Source organism: Etheostoma cragini, chromosome 5 (assembly GCF_013103735.1).
Source record: "Etheostoma cragini isolate CJK2018 chromosome 5, CSU_Ecrag_1.0, whole genome shotgun sequence".
NCBI classification, from domain to species: domain Eukaryota; kingdom Metazoa; phylum Chordata; class Actinopteri; order Perciformes; family Percidae; genus Etheostoma; species Etheostoma cragini.
This window is the reverse complement of record NC_048411.1, coordinates 26,943,288-26,961,815: the sequence shown is the minus strand read 5'-3', so window position 1 is coordinate 26,961,815 and position 18,528 is coordinate 26,943,288. Positions and strand designations below refer to the sequence as shown.

General features: G+C 40.2%; 4 protein-coding genes across 4 annotated transcripts in view; 2 read left to right on the top strand and 2 right to left on the bottom strand.

Moving 5' to 3' along the window:
* Positions 1-752: 752 nt before the first annotated feature.
* LOC117945407 (outer dense fiber protein 2-like) lies at positions 753-9,921 on the bottom strand. The gene is made up of 17 exons (XM_034872886.1): positions 9,360-9,921; positions 8,363-8,458; positions 7,655-7,794; positions 6,774-6,903; positions 6,535-6,666; positions 6,370-6,444; positions 6,210-6,281; positions 5,958-6,074; positions 5,172-5,366; positions 4,564-4,673; positions 3,782-3,917; positions 3,473-3,583; positions 2,903-3,166; positions 2,054-2,154; positions 1,756-1,918; positions 1,128-1,253; positions 753-1,048 (listed from the first exon to the last, which is right to left on the bottom strand). Exons 1-17 carry the CDS (start codon positions 9,459-9,461, stop codon positions 902-904), a joined length of 2,217 nt encoding a protein of 738 aa, XP_034728777.1. The 5' UTR covers positions 9,462-9,921; the 3' UTR covers positions 753-901.
* Positions 9,922-10,188: 267 nt separating this feature from the next.
* On the top strand, positions 10,189-12,506 carry si:ch211-51h9.7 (uncharacterized protein LOC558400 homolog). The gene is made up of 2 exons (XM_034872931.1): positions 10,189-10,946; positions 11,550-12,506. The coding sequence occupies exons 1-2, from the start codon at positions 10,508-10,510 to the stop codon at positions 11,702-11,704; spliced, it is 594 nt and encodes a 197-aa protein (XP_034728822.1). The 5' UTR covers positions 10,189-10,507; the 3' UTR covers positions 11,705-12,506.
* LOC117945433 (protein SET) lies at positions 12,150-15,846 on the bottom strand. The gene is made up of 8 exons (XM_034872923.1): positions 15,603-15,846; positions 14,210-14,267; positions 13,771-13,913; positions 13,577-13,680; positions 13,374-13,487; positions 12,982-13,152; positions 12,704-12,835; positions 12,150-12,619 (listed from the first exon to the last, which is right to left on the bottom strand). Exons 1-8 carry the CDS (start codon positions 15,673-15,675, stop codon positions 12,596-12,598), a joined length of 819 nt encoding a protein of 272 aa, XP_034728814.1. The 5' UTR covers positions 15,676-15,846; the 3' UTR covers positions 12,150-12,595.
* An 883-nt stretch (positions 15,847-16,729) lies between these two features.
* LOC117945405 (serine/threonine-protein kinase N2-like) overlaps positions 16,730-18,528 on the top strand; it is a 14,776-nt gene continuing 12,977 nt past the window's right edge. Inside the window, exons 1-2 of the mRNA XM_034872884.1 lie at positions 16,730-17,615; positions 17,872-18,034. Coding sequence (XP_034728775.1) covers positions 17,878-18,034 — 157 coding nt within the window. The 5' untranslated portion in view covers positions 16,730-17,615; positions 17,872-17,877. The remainder of the gene's footprint in view (positions 17,616-17,871; positions 18,035-18,528) is intronic.

Below are 18,528 nucleotides of genomic sequence, written 5' to 3'. Positions count from 1 at the left end.
TGAGTGTTTCTGAGCAGTTGACTCAACCGGAAACACCATAGTGTTATTAATATCACCCACCCTCGGGTGCACCGGACCGTCTTTTTAAATCTGTTATTTATTTGTTGTATTTAACCTTCTACGTATTTACACCAGATACATTTTAGAAACAGAGGATCTTTGCTACACACATACTTAACTTTGATGCCAAAACTTTAAATTGGATTGCAATCATAGACTGTTATTAAAACACAATCTATGATTGCAATAGGAGCCATGGGGAAATTAGGCGTAAAAATCATTCACCGGCTCCATGTCGCCGTGTTACCGTTTTTAAATATTTAAATTTAAACGAGATTTTGTTGCATCAATGTACGCCAAGTTAAGGCGCAGCCCTGAGTGATTTATAAAATATACTCATTTATTTCATACGTTGTTTTAATGTTTGCAAACGAGCAATCTTATCTTGAATTACTCTTCTAAATTCATAATGGGGTTTGGCATAATTTAACAAAATATATTTAGGTAATCTCTTAAAGGAGTTAACTTTTGATATTATAATTTATAAAGTAATATAACGTGGTTAAATATATAAATATTATAGTGAATTTAAGTTCTGTCTGAACAAAATGTACACTGCAGTGCTCGAAAGTAAAATAGTTTTAAAATGTGGATGAACTAAAGATGTAAAAATAAAAATAAATGCTATCAGAATTAAGAATTGTGCAGAAAGTCATTTATTCAAAAGAATATAAATACATTTCAGGCAACTCTAATGTGAGCATTCCATTTTAAAACATTTTTATCATTTTATAGATAGTATAAAACTCTCAAGTCAAAAATAGTAGTCAATAAATGTCATTTTGGTCTACCACAAAATCCCACAATTTTGGGAATGGATGGTGGTCAGTTTTTTTTGCAGTCAGCTTGCAAGCAAAGAGTCACCAAACACGTTTCCATAAGAGGTTTTGAGAAAATGAACATAGTTCTGCAGACTACGGTTTGTAGAGTCCGACTGCTCCAGTCTGTCCTTCATGTTCTGCAGCTGACTCTGGAAACGATGCTCCATCTGAAGGAAAACAGAAACAACGCATGAGAACCAACAGTTTGTATGTTCAACATGAAAATCCATGGACATCGTGACATACCTCCTCCTTGCTTCGCCGTAGCTGACTCTGCTCTGTTTTGGCTCGGTCGAGCTGGCTCTGCAGGTCCAAGGCTTTAGACTGAGCCGCCCTCTCTTTGGCCAAAACCCTCTGCATGCTGGTGTCCACCTGCGGGAAGGAAAACATGTTGGGTTAAAGTCTTCCTCAGAATGTTTACATGGACAGCTATATTCCAGGATTAACCCAAAGACTACACTCAGAATAGGTCCCATAAACAGCATTTTCATCAGAATAAGCAAAGGAATGTTTATATTTAAGTTTATAGATGTATCGGTTATGTCTTTTGGATTAATTTTTGAGGAGCACTTTATACAAGTTTTATTGGAGTTCTGGGTTGCCATGTAGAGATGCATTTCCTTTATGAAAATTGCAAGAAAATGTTATTTCATGAGTAAAAGAGAATGATATATCTATGATATATTTCCCCATAGGGGATCAATAAAGGTTATAAATTATAGAAATTATACCAGGCGACAAGAGTTGATGAATGTGTAAATAACCAAAATGCATTGCCACTCTGCGACTCTTAATTTAATTGAGGTTAAAGTTGTTATGTGGTGTGTTGTTGTCTGTACACTGATGGACAGCTGACGATACAGTAGTTTCAGACCTGTCTGTGTGCGTCATCCAGAGTTTGTTGCAGCTGTCTGGACAGGACGCTGCACTCGCGGGTCTTTTCCTCCAGCTGCTGCTGAATGCTGCGGATACCGGCGTCCTTTAAGGAGAGAGCCTGGGACATGTCTTTGTTTTCGACCATCACGTCCTCCAGCCTCCTGCAATAAAACAACACAGAAATCTACAGATGCCGTTTGGGAAAATGTATGGAAACCATTGCTGTGTTTTGTGTTGTTTGCAATCATTGTAGCTTCAAAAAAGATTTTTTAAGATAGTTCTGTAAGTGTCTGTACCTCTCGAAGTTTTGAATCTTCTCTTTGAGAACGTTGTTCTCCTCCTGCAGCAGCAGGTTCCTCTGCTGGAACGTCTCCAGCTGAGTGCCTTGCTGTTCCACCTGTGAAGAAACACAATTAACTATCATGAGAGAAAACCACCTCTATGGGGGGGGGGGGTCCTGGTGGCCTATAGGGGTCTTCATCTCTGGCCGTAGAAATGTCCCCAGTTCGAGTCCGAACGGGAACTAGGGGGGCATGAATCTTCACTGGTGTCACGACTCAATTATGATTATCCTGTCAATAATTTGAATCGATTCAATATCACAATGCATCACCTCCTCAATATTATTATTAGACTCTAAATAAATAAACTGACACAAAGATCCAGAGCTTCTAAAATATACAGTCTATTAGGTAGACTGTATATTTTACAATTACTGTTTTCCGTCAGATGGTTATAGATTTTGACGTTTTCCGACCGCACTTGAATGGAGATTTATTTCACAGGAGAGAGAGGGTAAGAAAAGAGAAGAAAAAAAAGAGGGTGAGACATAGCGAGTGCTTAGTTGTTAAAAAAAACAAAAACATTCAGCTGTTAAACAAACTCCCGGGCAGTTCAGTGCTTGTGTTTTGTTTTTTACCCTCGTGGTGTTTTAAAACTTTCATGTGGCAGCGATAGAGGCAGCGATGTTTCCTGTTTCCATGTACGAGATTCTTAAACCATAGCTCAAAACACAGTGAGTGTCCCCCCTGCGGCAATCCCAGCCAAAACACACTACCCCCAATTCAAAATGAATGGAAAGACACACGTTTTTATCAAAACTGTCGAATGGCCAACGCAGGCAGTCTGAAAGCAGCATTAAGTACCTTGTGTCGGACTTCAGAGAGGGCGGAGCTGTGCTCCATGTTCCTCCTCTCGTGGGCGTCGGCCTCCTGCTCGGCGTCTCTGAGCTGCTGCTCGGTCCTCCTCAGTCTGTCGGGCAGGGTCTCCAGCTCTCTGAGCCGGCCCAGCAGCTCCCTCCTCACCTGCTCCGTCTCCCTCTCCAGGCTCACCTTCACCTCCCGCGCCTCCTTCTGCGTCATCTCCAGCTTCAGGCAGCACTCCTCCGATTCCAGACGAACTTGCTGGAGCTGCACAGAGAAGTGTGACGTCACAAATTCCCAGTAAACTTCAGCACTTTCTGGTATCTGAAGAGTTTCCGTGGGATTAGATCGTATGAGTTCTTTATGTGATTGAGGTTAACGGAAAATAGGTCACAAGTATAATTAATTTCCAAATATCATAGAGTACATCCCCTTTGCAAACACAAAGTGATGGAAGAAGTATTCAGATCCTTAACTCAAGTAAAGGTGTGAAAATACTCCACTTTAAGTTCAACTACTTCATTGAAAACCTTACTTGTGTCAAAGTAGATTAGTATTATCAGCTAAATGTACCTTCTTCTTGTATTTATCTATCAGGTTTTCGTGCTTTTTTAATGACGATTTCAGCCGACGGGCTTCAGCCTGCAGACTGCTGAGCTTCTCCTCAGATGATGTCCGCTGACCCTAAATAGGACACAGACATTGTGGAAGAGTAGAAGAAGAAACTCCCCAAAAGGAGTCATTTAAACATAAGTTGAAGGTAGACTTTGGTCAAGGAGATTCCTCGTAAGAGCTGCAAAATTAATGAAAAAGGATTCATGTCTTTATCGTAATTTAAAGATTTGAAGTACTCCGATCTGCTGTAGATCTTTCTGACGGTACCGTGAGTCTTTGGTTGTCCAGCTTGATGGAGGTGTTCTCAGCGCTGAGGTGATGAATCTGATCCCTGAGCTCCTCCCTCTCCGTCAGACTCCTCTCCTCCGCCGTATGTCGCTGAGAGTTCAGCTCCGTCAGCTCACTGGGATGGAAGCACATGTGTGAAGCTTGTGTCTGGTTGTCGTCACATTCTCCAGAATTATATATTTTCCAAATTCTCAAAGAATTTATCGTCATGTCAATTTTTCTAGACTGTTAAACAGAAAACTTTTCAAATGTCATGACACTGAAAATTAGTTTTCTTTGAAAATCAAAGTACATTTCCCACTACTGCATAGGGCTTGATGGTAAGCTTTTTGTGCCAATTGCCCTTTGTCTGAGATGGAAAAAGTAGGCTTATTAAAAAAAAACTAAAAACGCCACAATCTTCCAAACACAGCCATTCTGAGAAATCGGGAGAGTTGTGTGAAGCCGATAGTCTTTATTGTTTTTGTAGCAACTCATTTGGCAATGGCTTGAATGTAACAGACGTTCTATAAAGTTACGCACTAAAGCTAAAGTAAAAAATATAATTAATATTTGCATGCATTTCTTTTTAGCTCGAGAATAAACTGCTGCAGAGGCAGCATTGTATTTGATTTTTCTTACATCATAATTTGAAGAAAAAAAAAAAATCCAAATTCTATCATGAAAAGCTTCCAAAAATCAATGTAATATGTTTTGGGCCTAACTGCTGTTCACCTCATGATGTTTTACAGACACTACGTGTGTGTTTTCCATGTACTCACATTTTGAGAGCAGAAATGTCCTGTTCCAGCTGTGCTTTAGCGGCTGCCTCTTTAGAGTGGCGGAAGCACCAGTCACTGGATGTGGACAGGGCTTGAGCCAACTGGGATTCCTTAAACAAGACAACACGTTGTGTAATCATTATTTCGCCTTTTTCAAGTTATTTTACACCTGGAACACACTTAGAATTTAGGAAATGCTGCTGAGACTCCTGACAAAATCAAGTATGATGTGCAAGAAAAGCTTCACTGTAAAGTCAAACTCAACACGCAAGGAAAAGCCTTTAAAGCGAGGACAGGCAAAAGCGGCCTGTCCTCGCCCTAGAATTTGGTGTTTGTGTGTTTCACTGGAATATTGCTACTGAACAAAGAGGCTGGCTGAACCTGCTTTGAACTTGATTTGCATACAAGCTTTCGATCAGACAAGATACAGCCACCAGTGAGAAAACTCATTTATATGCCGGATAAACCACAGAACAGAACAGAAACCACTGTGGATTCTCCTAAGGAACTGGCACTTTGTAGAAGGACATGTTGCTTTTAGGACTCATCTCTGCCCACAACTCTTTCAGACATTGTGGTGTGGATCTGTGATACCACAAAATATTGACCTTCTCCTGCAGTTTTGCAGCGAGCTGCCTGGAGGACTCTTCAGCTCGCTCGGCCTGCTGGGTAAGCAGGGCCAGGGCCTCCTGGTCTTGCCGCCCTTTCTCCTCCTCCTCCTCCCTCCGCTGCCTCAGAGTCTGCAGCTCCTTCTGTAGAGCCTGCAGCTCCTGCTGCTGCTGCTCGTGGCTCTGCTGCATCTTCTGCTCCACACACACACACACACACACACACACACACACACACAAACACACACACACACACACACACACAGAAGAAGTCACACATCCAGTTTTAATGCCGCAATGTAACTAAATACGTTTCCTCAAGTACCGTACTTTATTACAGATTATAGATACTTTTACTTGAGTATTTTCTTTAACGCCACTTTCTAGTACTGCTCTGATTTCTCATCTCAGAGGAAAACATTGGAATTTTTGCTTCGCTAATTACTTGAAAGCTTAAGTTACTTTCCAAATTAAGATTGCACAAAAAAGATCCAGAGCTTCTAAAATATGACTCTAGGTCATCAGAGTCATGTCTTCTGCAAATATGCGCTAAAAATCATTTAAGACGAATGGAATGAGAAATATGACCAAAGTAAAAAAAATAATAATAATCATCATCAAATAGAAACTATCATTAAGCTGGATAATGATTTACTGACACCGACTGGTCCTGTAGAAAGCAAAAGAACAAAGTTTTTATCCCTCAGAATTGCCAGTGTGTGTGTGTTGGACCAATTAAGACAACTGGTCCACATGTGACAGTTCATGTGTTTTATGTTCACAGACCTGAATCTGAGCAGCCAGATGGACCTTTTCAGCTTCTGCTCTGTTCAACTCCGATTCCAGATGGCCGTGGGTCGACTGCAGGACTCTTGAAAGCTCCTCCGTCGTCTTCACGTTGTCCTGCCGTGACAGAGAGAAGCAGAGGGTGTGCAAAAGGGTGTGTACAAGAAACCAACCTTTGGCTACAGAGCTATGACAGAACATGACAGAATACTTTTTTGTGAACCAGCACAAATCTAATTGCAAGTTTCAAACCTTTTCATAGTCCAAATGCTCAGCAAGCTTAAAAGCCTCTTTCTCCTTGTTGGTGAGTTTGGCCATTAGTCGCTGTAAGAGAAGAAGAAACTTCTCCTCAGATGTCTGGGGGCTGATGATAACCTACAGCACTGCATATGAGCGGGTAATGATTACTCACAATGTTCTCTGCTTCGCTGTCAGTCAATCTCTTCTTCAAGGCGTTTTTCTGTTCTGACCACACCAATGATTCTCTCTGTAGATACAACACACAGCATGCAAATCATAGTCAGAAGAGAATTATTGACGTTTGACTCTTGTTGAATTTTTCTTCAACTTCCTGTACCTCGTATTCACTCCATTCTCTGAGCAGCTCTCGAAGGCTGCGATTCGTGTTGTCAAACATCTCAATCTTCTCTAGCAACAACTCCTGCTGCCGTCCCAGCGAAGCTGTGTGCAATTTTGATAGCCGCTTGTCCTAAAAAATAAAATAAATGAACAAATTGAAACACGATCATGTACGGCAAAATGAGTCCTCCTCCATTCATTCATTCGTTCTTCCTTTATCTAGCCTTCTAGATTTACCTTAGCGAGGCTATCCATAGTTTCCTTCAGAGCGGCCAGCTGATTGGCTACTGCTACGCCATCGATTTCTGCTTCTACAAGCGCCCTCAGGAGCACGTCTATCTCTCTGTGTTGACCACTAGACTCCGACCTGTAAACAGGAGGGGGAAATAAAGAACTGAAATAGGTAAACAAATAACCTATTCGTAGGAGGTATCCGAAACTAGAATAACAGTAGAAGTCCAAACAGAAACTCTAGATGATTGATTACAGACAAAGTTGTGAGGTAAAGTGATGTAAACATGGATGGTGATAGCGCAGTGGATATGACACATGCCTTTGTTGTGGGAGACCAGGGTTTGATTGCCACTGCGATAAAAGCGTCAGCTACATGACATGTAATGTAACCTAATGAAAACAGTGTACCCAGAATAATGTCTAATGTGATCATTGGCCTGAATTGTATTTTGTGAGTTTAAAGGTGCAGCAGAAAGGCATCTCATCCATGAAGAAAGTCGTCATTTTGTCAGCATTTATGAGGACGAGTGTAAACCCACTGTAACTTGTTAAATTTACCAAATTTGACTGTAGGTTTTTTCTGGTCTTTTTGTCAGAACAAAAGTTAATGCCTCATCTCCCAGCAGACCTTTCCTTGTATGACGTAATATGTCAGAGAGAAATGGCGGCCCGGGAGAGAAGGGGGACTGACAACAGCTAAACTTTCTGCTGCTAAAAGAATCGGTCTACATTTGGACAGTTATAGTTTCCACCAAAAGAAGATAGATTATTGCTAAATGAAAAGTACACAACTTTAATTTGATTTGAACACAATTAAAGGGGGTTTGAATTTAAGAAAATTGCACCAAGCTTTGTTATTTTCCAGCTGCTGAAGAGGCTCTTACTTCTTTAAATGACGAATGCTCTCTTGCTCTCTGAGGAGGAAACTGAGGTTTTTGGATACTGCAGCGAGCTCTTCTTCCTGCCCTTCTTCATCACGCTGTTGTCTGAATCCACGTTCTGTTCGGGGCTCCAGTCTGCTTCTCTGAACATAAGACATGAACAAACACACATTTACTACAGGGCTGTACAATAAACAATATATATCTCTAATATCTACAATCAAAGCCGGCGCTGAAAATATTTTCTTTAAGAAAAAGATATCTTCCATTGTATTCAATTCAGAGTTTGATGTTCAAAACATGTTTGTATGCTTATTATTTGCAAAATCATACAATTAAAGTAGTGCAACAGCATTCACTGCCTGGGGTATCCATCATCAGTCTGCCTATCTTACTCCTTGGCTTCTCACAGGGGTCAAATTTCTACTCTGCATGTTGCCGTTTCAAATGACTAATCCCACAAAGTTAAAAACAGTTATGACAGCTTTGAATGAACAGCAGCTAACTGTGGTCCTTAGTAAACAAGCAATGAAATTAGATTATTACTTCAGGTTTGTTTACATTTTGATATCAGTGCGAACCTGTCCGTCCCTTTTTCTCTCTCCAAGTGTACTCATTTGCCAGCATGTTGTTTATTATATTGGAACTGGTTAAAAGCATTGCAGTGAGAAATAAACACCATTAAAATACATTAAACTTGTCTGAGCTCACATCTCTTCTGCAGGACAGTCTTCCTGGAGGAATCCACGGCGTCCGGACCTTTGGCCTCCCTTCATTTCCCCTCATGTGGGCCTCTTGTGCCCTATTCTGCAGAAAGTAACGAGATTCCATTCCACAAGTAAAACACATAAGATTTCCTAACAAATATTTAAAAACTTATCATTGTGTCTGTTTGATTGTAATCTCTTTAAAATGTATGTTAAAAAGGGGAAGCGTTACAAGGTACTATAAACTAACCAACACATGAGGCAGGCGGTGAATGCCATGTGGTGGAAAGTAATCATATAAATGTATTCAAGCACTGTACTTAAGTAAAAAATGTTAGGTTCTTGCACTTTACTGAAGTACTTAAATTTTCTGCTACTTTATACTTTTACTCCCCTACATATCAAAGGGAAATAATGTACTTTTTACTCTACTGCATGTATTTGACAACTTTAGTTACTTCAGATTATTAATACAAAATGTAAAAAACAAATACATCATGGTGTAATGTTTAGATAGATAAGACTTTATTGATATTTCTGGTAGGAATTCACAATCAACCAACAGTATAAAAAGTAATATCATTTTTACCAGCTGCAATATTTAAGTGATTAACACATTAATCCATAAATAGTATATAGGCCTACCTTAGTCTGAAATAGGCCATTCTGCACGAGTATTTTTTTTAAACTTTTGGTACTTTAAGTAGGCCTATCTTCAGATACCAATTCTTTAGTACTCCAACTGAAGTAAACATTTGAAGGCAGGACTTGTACTTGTAACAGATAATATGTATACACTGTGGTGTAGTTTATTGCTTGAGTACACACAGTGAGTACTTCCTCCACCACTTTGAATTTCACAAAGCTATACAATACAAAATAATGCACTAGGTATGCATTTGGGATATTCAAACTTAGATCCTAATTTATATGGCTGCGTTTAAAGAGTGATCAATGTAAACGTAAACTGTATTTCCAGTTTGATAAACCAGTATAATAACCTGTGGGGTCTTGCTGGGACTCCTCCTCATATGAACATGTACAGGTGTGGTCTCCGGTACATGGACGTGAACCGGTGGCGGCGGTGAATCCCGGGTATTCATTCTTTCGAGACGTTACTCACACCATTCAGACTGCATTTGGGATCAACTAAAACCCAAACAAACTAATGTTTTAAAAAAATGAAATGAAATTTAACTACTACCGTGCTAAATTAGCATCATGTTTTCAGGAAAAATCTCGATGTTTGTTTCAGGTTGTGGAAAGGACGGTTGTTTGGATGGACAAACGACCGCTCTGATTGGCTTGTTTGGAATATCTCGCTCTGTGATTGGTGGGGTCACGTTTACGATAAGCGTTGTCCGTGGTAACCCCTGAAAGTAACGGATGATGTTTAAACTGTTAAAACACATCTTCCTATAACTACTATCTAATATTTTAATCAACAATCTGTTTTGTATTATTCTCACTCTTTCTTATAAAACATATTAAACAAAATTCCAAAGAGCTTGAAATACAATCCAAAATGGTGGTACGGTTCAGCTAAAACAAAAATCCCAGGATGGCGAAAGAGACATGACTCACAACTCGCTGCCTGTAAGCCAATCATATGTAGAGTAGGGTAAAGTAGGGCGGGTAATGCCTTCTCCATCCTAAGATAAATACTATCGTACAGTACAGTTCAAATGTAGCTAATATTCAAGTGTAATTTCTTTTACATTAAATTGAAAAAAATAGTTGAACTGTAATGTGGCTGTAGAGAGAATTGTTCGCAGTAGCGCAATAATAGAGAGTTAAATAAAGAGCAATGAAACAGTTGAAGTAGGAGATGGGGAGATTTATGTATTTCCGGTTACTTTCTTTGGCACTTCCGTTCATTTGTTAAAAATGAAAACAAGCTAATGCGCACTTTATTAGCTATTTACTTCTTCCGTTCACTAATCACAATATGGACGTATACGTTATGTACACTACAAGTTTGTGCTTCTGAGTTAATATTCTTAAGTGATTAATTGGATGTACTGTCAATTAGTATTTGATAAAACGACACATATCGGTTAGCTCACCTAGCGTTAGGCTAAAAACAGCTAGCTAGCAGTTCAAGCTAAGCTAGTTTGTGATTAGCTTTCCATGTGCGTGAGAGGCAGCAATGGTGTACAAGCGGGGCTTGAGGCTGATGATAAAGCAGCTGGATATGTTAATAATGCCGTATATTTCCTTTGTACTCGTACTGTTGTTTTATCCAACTGCATACCAGCCCGGTGATGCGTGTGCTAGCGTGGCGAAGGAGGGGGGAACCAGCAGCGCCGCCACCCTGTTATGCAGGGCGTGCGGACATGAGCTGGCGGTCGGTTCGGACATCCACTTCGTTCCCAGTCGACTGGCGCTGTCCAGCCGAAACGACACGATGATAGGGGGCCGAAGGGTTAACATCCAGCTTTTTGAAAACCCCCACGGAAACCAGTTTGAGGTGATTACGTTCAGAAAGGCAGAAGTTACCCAGCACTGGCCGGCAGATAAACACTTCTCCTGGTTCCCAGGGTTCTCATGGACGGTGGCCACCTGTCCTCGGTGTAAAACTCATTTAGGTGGGTACGAGCCCGTCATGGTGCAAATATGCAGTATACGTCGACAAAATCAACTTAAAGAGTTATTACTGGGAAGCATGTTACCAACACCAAGATAAACCTTATGTAAAAGCTTACACGATTATGCCTGTTTCCCTCACATACTTAAGGCAAAGCATGTGACAGACACTTTGAAAAATTGTTAAATTGTACTTATATTTACACTACATCATTTCTATATTTTAAGGTTGTCCATTATGCAGTATTTGATACATGCTATAATCTGTAACAATCACTATGTTGTGTTAATTACTGATCAAGTAACTTAAAGTTTTCTTTTTTTAAAGTCAGTAATGCAGACGTGTTAAATACATGCATTAGTTTTGTCATACACTTCGACATAAAACTGTCTGAATTATGGAGCAAATACTTTTGAAAAGAGAGAGATTTGACAGCAAGTTTAAGTGAAAATCTCAGTTTTGCACATTAAGGCTGTACATCAAGCTATACTGATGTAGACTTCCCAAGTTTGAATCCATGTTCTATAGTGGTGCCCATTTAAAATATTGTAAGTCTGCATTTGGGTTTCAGGTTACTGATTGCCCCCCCCCCTTCTCATTCCAGGTTGGGCCTTCCAGCCCAATGACTGGCCGGACACCGTCACAAAAACCAAATTTGAAGAGTCTGAGCACACCTTCCTGGCTTTAATCACCCATCGTCTATTAAGAGAAGACTTTGCCTCCAGCCTGCTAATGACTCCAAAATCCTTCATGAGCTGATCCACTTAACCCAGGTGCCTTTGTTGCTACCCAATTCTATTTTTTTTTAAATAAATTCTATGCACCCACATGTAAACACAGTAAGTTTTATTATTTTTAACAAAGCAAGTTTAAACCTCAAATTTTAAACAGTTTTTTCTTTGCAGCAGAAAAGATAAAAGGTGATTAGATGCAACTTCTGAGATAACAGGTATTTTTATTCTACCCATGAAGCAGTGGGGGCCAAAATTTACAAGCTTTTTTTCCATTTTGTTCTTTATTAAAAATGTCATTTCAAATCTCATGGATATCTGTAAAACAATACAATGAAAAAAAAAAAGTCCCATAGAAATGGTGTCAAAATAACCACTCTCCCCAATAACCAACATACTCCTGGCCCTCCCCCTAAACATTACAAGTCAAAGGAATGAGCTGGTACTCGTTAAGCACATAGGGGGAAAATACGTTTCAAGGGATCAACACCCCCACTGAAAAAAAGAAGAAAAAAATGGAGGGAAAATTGAGGTCAACTAGCGCTGGGTCACTACACCATGGCTTTAAGTCAATTTACCACACAATCGTTAACAGGAGGAATTCTGTGCGTATTGTCTTTAATTTCTACTCAGGATGCCGTGCGGATTCTATTTTTTATACTTTTATTATTTTTGAGATGACTTTGGGGATGGTACTCACAATTCAGGGCAAAGTGCCATTGGCCTTATGATGAGTCGAAGGAGAACATAACATAACATGGCACCAACAAGGTGAAGAGGCTTCAGAGTGGAAAATGAAGCACACATTTATAAAATAAAAAAGTAAAAAACAAAAACCAAATTAAAACTTTGCTCCCGAATGTGAGTGGAAAAACCAAACGGGGAATAGAAGGTTGAGGGTCTGGGTAGATGTTATTTCTTAGTCGTCTTCTCCCTCATCATCCTGAAAGAACGAGATATCTAAATCAGTGACTGTTGAAAACAAACTACATTTAACAACATCTGTTTGACTTCACTATCACTTTACCTCGCCATCTTCTCCATCATCTTCTTCATCATCCTCTCCATCTTCATCTCCCTCCTCGTCTATGTCCTCCAGACCTTCCTCGTCCTCTTCATCATCCTCACCTTCACCCTCTTCGTCATCCATGTCAGGAACCTAGCGATAAGAATAACTTTTAGCACTTTTGTTTGTCTATTAACCACAAAAATATGGAAGGAATAGATGTGATCATATGGAACATCCACGAAGAAACTTAAAATGAACATGGCAGCTAAGTATACAATAACCTGGTTGTAACATACCAGGTAGTACTGCAGGGGGTTTGGCCAGATGTCGTCCTTGATAACTTCCCCGAGCTCATCAGCGCCGGCGTCAGCGTGATCAGTGAACCAAGTGAAGAAGCTCTCTGGCTCTTCATGTTGCCTCTTCCTTCCAGCCTTGTTCTGTGTCTGGCTGGAGCGCTTAGTCAGGTCCTACAAAACACATGAAGAAAAATAAGATTTATAACTGTTAAATCAAGATCAGGTCATGCTGCTTTAAAATAAATATTATAGTGAAAACCTTAAAACTAGTATGCCAGCACAGGAAACGAAATCTCTAGGCCCCACTGTAACTTAGTATATTTCTATAAATAAAGTTTAACTAGCTCTCTAGCTTACTTTGCTGACAATCAAACTTAAAAAGTTAGACTTACCTTTCCTGATTTCCATTTAATTTCTGTCGACTTTGAAGATGGGTCTCCGCTCTCATTCAAATGGAACTCTTTGGAAAGTACTTTGTTTTCGAAGTACGGATTTTCGTCAAAATACTAGAAGACAAAAGAGGTAAGAACATAAGAAACTTAAACCTGTTTTTTGTGTCAAAAAAATAAAAATAAATACATATCTCAATACTTACAAAATCTATTCTGTAGCCTGACTTGATGTCTTCAAACTCTGTCACTTCCACTCGGCTCAGGTAATGAAGTGCTTCTTCATCTTCCTCTCCCAGTAGGGCAGATACTGTGGGACAGATCATACACACCAAACTTTGAGTCACTGTCCAAATCATAATTATTTTTGTTATAAAAAAGCTCATGTTTGATGGCTCACCTTGTGGATGGTTGACAAACGTGGTGACCCAGAAGTTGGGGATTTTGGCGATCAGTTCGGACCTCTTCTGAAAGAATGGCTGACGGAGTTTGTTGTATTTCTGTTCTACTTTGAGGATCTCCTCACTGGCTTGCTCGTTCAACCTGAAGGGGAAAATGAAACACCAAATTAAAAAAACTGTTTTAATTGTCCATGCAGGAAATAATGAATCTCATTTGTTTTGGATTTCAGTTGTTCAATTATATTTGTTTGGGCGTAGGAACTTTATAAACTGAACCATGGAGAGCAGTGATTCTACAGGTTTTTTATGCCAACCACAGATTACATAATCTGATTTCATTAGTTGTCTCCTCTTTATTAAAATATGTACTAATCACCTTTTGTCAATCTATGATGGGGAAAAAATACCTCATTAAGCCCATTATGATTTTATAATTACCTGTCAATTTCGTTTTGAACTTCGTCAATGTGTTCAATAGCTTCTTGCTGCTCTTTCTCTGTGGAAAAAAAAGACAGTGTTAAATTATGCAGAATTTATAACTTAACATTCAAGACTGGCACCCAAAAAAACAAGACATTGATATTATTAGCGTGTATTAACTCATACAGGCATGTAAAATAGGCATATTTAAACCAATCAACTTGCCATGATCATGAGTTGCTGTTTAGACCAAGACCTGCAATAAAATTTAGTGTAATTTCTAAAACTACTGCCAATTCACATAGTTTCAATACTTACATTATTTAATACATTTATATGACAGCGGTTTTTAGATTCCAGATTGGTTAATGGTGAGATATAACTTTGTCGCTTAGATAATTGCAATTTTAAATTTGGGTCTATTTGTAAGTCGTAGTGAATTTTACAATATTTGGCGTTATTTAGCTTTGGCATCATATTGCAACAGCAAAGTGTTTTAACAACAATTGTCTTTATAAACGGTAACAACGCTGAAAGGTCATTAAACTTATAAAACTGATAATTGATCGTTACTTCGCAGTAAATCACGTTAGTTGGCAGATTAAAAGCCGGGATCCACCGGAGGTTACGGTAATATGAGCGGCAAATAGCTACAGCTCTAGTGGCTCAGACACTCATCGTTTCCTGCCGGCTGCTACTGACAAGGCCGCGTGGTTTAAATGTGGGACATCCGAGTGCAAACACAGAGCGGCGTTAACGTGAGAGACCGAGGTAGGACAGATGCCAGAACAGACCCCCCTTACTGTCAAACCGTTACTTATACCGCGGAGTTATGTATCCAGCTGTCTAACAAATGCCTAGGTTAACTGATTAAAAGACTGGTGGATTTAAATGTATTTTACGAGAAACAAAACATAACCTCGTCAGATAGCGTTAGGTAACATTACAACAACAACACAAGCTGGCTAACTGCTAACGCACAAATGAAATGGCCAACTTATCTGGTTATTAAAACACCATACTAGCAGTGTACAAATGTTTTGGTTTATTTGAAGTGATTCTACAACATCACACATATAGTGCTCCAGTATTTAATTCGGCCACTCAGTCAGTAGCCAACGACACAACTGGCCACGCTGATTATGCTAAAGCTAACATGGCCTCTAAGCAGCACCGGTCTGAGCTGAACAACAGGCAGAGGAGCAGCGGCATGCTAATAAATGCGTTAGCTGGCGAGCTAGCTCCCGTTATCGAAATGTGAACACATGCACCAACACAAAGAAGTACCCGGGGCAAATCCAAACATTACACGCAGTAATTATTGACAATATTTTCCTCAGTGGCAATGCAAATTATGTTAGAAGAAGAAAGTGAAAATGGCGGTGAACAGGAGGCCGCCATTCCCTCTTACCGGAGGTTTCGTCCGCTCCGTCATGGTTCGAGTTCAGCTCCTTTTTACTCACTTTTGCCGCCGAGGCCGACATGTTTTCGCTAGCTGGGATAACTTACACACGTCTGAGAAAATAACTGGTAGCTTTGAAATCTGGTTTCTCCTTGAGCAGGAGAATTAAAGTTCAGCGTGCAGAAGCCAACAACGTGCTGCTGTCCGCACAATGTAGCTGCCGATGAGCGAGGAAGTCACAGCAACCGCCGCTCACGCGCTCCTTTCAACACGAACGCGCCTCGCCGAATGGAGAAGAGGCGAGCTCCGCCTCTCAAAGTAGGTCTCACTACTCGTATGACATTTGCCGATTTACTCATCTTTCTCCTTATAGAATTACATCTAAAATGAACAAAACCTCTAATCATTACTTATGTTCATCTCATACGCAATTTTATCATAATTGCAGCCCAAAAACCCACGTTGTTTAGGCCAGGCCAAACCTTTAGTTGGACCGACTCGCACTTGCGCACTTTAAAAAAGATGCTGAATATCGGTGGAGGCAGGAGGAACCTCATTCTGGTGGTCGGTGCAAATAAGCCCGTCAGTCACAGGTTGTCCCGGGCTAATTGATCTTTTTAGATACGAAAAGGACGAATAATAATGAACAAACCAAGCCATTTAGTCCAATATTGCGTTATTGTGCATATACACAAAACCATGTGTAATATAGCTGCCTTTTTTATGAGGTAAACCTTTAACTTTGTGGACGTGTGGGCTATGCGCGTACGGGGAGAAATGAGTTTGTTTAAGTTTCTTTTAGTGGTAAAATACAACTGATTACATTTGCTCAAATATAGTACTTAATTACAATGTTGAGGTAGGCTACTTGTACTGTATTTGGGTATTTTTTATTTTATGCTACTTTATACTTTTACTCCACTAACGTTACAATCTGTAGGCAAATATTGTTCTTTTTACTCAACTACATTAGGCAACTTTAGTTACTTTGCAGATTTAGATAATTAATGAAATGTATTTTTTAGCATGCTTACCAAGTAGCCTATATTGTGTTGGCTAATAGTTTTGTACTTTTACTTAAGATTTTGAATGCAGGGTTTTTACTTTTTACTTTCTTTTTTTGTATTGCTAAATTTACTTAAATAAAAGACATTCATAGTTTTCCACCACTGGAATCAGCTAATGTTTAGCCTACATGTAACTCATATAGTAATGGCTTTCAATCAATGAGCCCACCAACCTCCCTTATCATTTGTCCAAGCAACAGAGAGCTGAGAAGAGGACAACAACAACCCCAGAGCTGTAATGTATGCTGCAGACATGAAGTGTACATGCAGGGCTTTTAAACATCCACAGTGCTGTCAGTAAGCCTAACGATATGTCCAGCATCATGTTCAGTACCACAACAGCAGCTGCTCTATTATTCCCCACCCCCTGGATTTATATTGACTACAATCAGGTTATTAATGTCTCTCACACACCTCTAAACACTGCATGTAAGCTGGTCTATGCATTGTCCCAAAGAGAGCAGCAGCAGCTCTTTGTTTGTCTTTTGGTTGGTGACAGCACAGGAACATGTGGTCATGCAGCAGCCAATGCCGAGCCCAGAGCAGGCGATCAGCACTGTCAGAATAGCAGCAGCAGTAGTGCTGGCACCGGAGAAGAACTCTGCCATCCCCCTGCAGAAAGAAACCCACTTAAAGAGAGAGAGGGAGAGAGGGATTTGGTTACAGAGCAGAGGAGGATGAGGATGCAGTGGGAAGGGGATGTTGCAGAGGAGGCTGCACAGAGGCAAAAACAAACAGGAGGACAGGCTGTGTGATCCAGGTTTCAAGATGTAGGAGCTGCATCAGAAGAGCTTTCAGTCAGTGTGTGTGTGAGTGCACCATAACATCAGCGGACTTGTGTTTCAAGGATAGTGAAGGTGGAGAGGCGCAACCTGATAAGTCCTCCCCTCCACCTCCACCGAGGATGATGTCAAATTAGTACTTATTCAGCAAGGAGCGAGTCCATCACTCTAAGGTTAGTAAAGTGCAAAGTCATACTGTTTTCACCGGATGTTGTTCTCACTTATCCCATCTTTACTTTGGCATTTGTTTTTGTTCAATATGGAAATGAGTTGTATAGGCAGTTGTGATTCCCTCATTGCCACTTGTAATAATGAATCATGGCTGTATTCAATCAGTTCAGTGCTTCACTGTCACTGCTGACCTGTCAGGAGAAAAAGCATGGTGATGAAGTGGGGCTTGTTTTCTCTCAATGTGATGTCGTTATCCAGGATCAGATGTTGTCCACAGCTCAGCAGATGCTGCAGGATAGCCGCTCCAAGATCGAGCTGATCAGACTGCAGATTATCAAAGTCACCCAGGCTGGCAGCAGCAGTGGCGGTGGTAGTATTGGCGGAAATGGTGGCGATGACCCTGACAGCACCACTCCCGGAGGTCAGAGTCCTGGGCCATGAGCCCTTTAGAGGGTCACAGAATGAAGCACTGGATATCAAAAAGAGCTTTTTTCCCAGCTTCTTCTAGTATGTAAACTTCTCAAAAGAGGCATGACATCATCTAGATGCAATCACCAAATTATATCTGTCACCAGTAGCAACATGAACACAACTGTGACAGAATTTATGGCTTTTGGTCCAGCCGACATGTAATGCCATTTTTTGGACTGGAAAAACTAGGCCTTTTAATCTCTGAAGCTCAAATCATTGAACCTTTACAAATATGATGTAGGCTCACGCTGGAAATTGAAAACCAGAGAGTGATTTGTTTTCCTTAACTTGGAAACCTGGGAGGTTCTACCTTTTCCTCAATTTGTGAAAACAAGAATCCTCAGCATCTGGGAAAGAAATCACTGAGTTGTTGGTATTGATAAACAATTCTATCTCGTCCTGCATATATGTCATGATTTTTTATGTGGCAGTAGCAAAAATGTT

Excerpts from the sequence above, each read along its gene's own strand:
- si:ch211-51h9.7 (XM_034872931.1), top strand. The coding sequence starts at position 10,508 with ATGGTGTACAAGCGGGGCTTGAGGCTGATGATAAAGCAGCTGGATATG. Across the intron at positions 10,947-11,549 it reads TCGGTGTAAAACTCATTTAG|GTTGGGCCTTCCAGCCCAAT; the intron begins GTGGGTACGAGC and ends TTCTCATTCCAG.
- LOC117945407 (XM_034872886.1), bottom strand. The coding sequence starts at position 9,461 with ATGAATACCCGGGATTCACCGCCGCCACCGGTTCACGTCCATGTACCG. Across the intron at positions 6,445-6,534 it reads GAGAATGGAGTGAATACGAG|AGAGAATCATTGGTGTGGTC; the intron begins GTACAGGAAGTT and ends TTGTATCTACAG. Across the intron at positions 1,049-1,127 it reads TACGGCGAAGCAAGGAGGAG|ATGGAGCATCGTTTCCAGAG; the intron begins GTATGTCACGAT and ends GTTTTCCTTCAG.
- LOC117945433 (XM_034872923.1), bottom strand. The coding sequence starts at position 15,675 with ATGTCGGCCTCGGCGGCAAAAGTGAGTAAAAAGGAGCTGAACTCGAAC. Across the intron at positions 13,681-13,770 it reads GTTTGTCAACCATCCACAAG|TATCTGCCCTACTGGGAGAG; the intron begins GTGAGCCATCAA and ends TCTGTCCCACAG. Across the intron at positions 13,153-13,373 it reads TTAAATGGAAATCAGGAAAG|GACCTGACTAAGCGCTCCAG; the intron begins GTAAGTCTAACT and ends TGTGTTTTGTAG.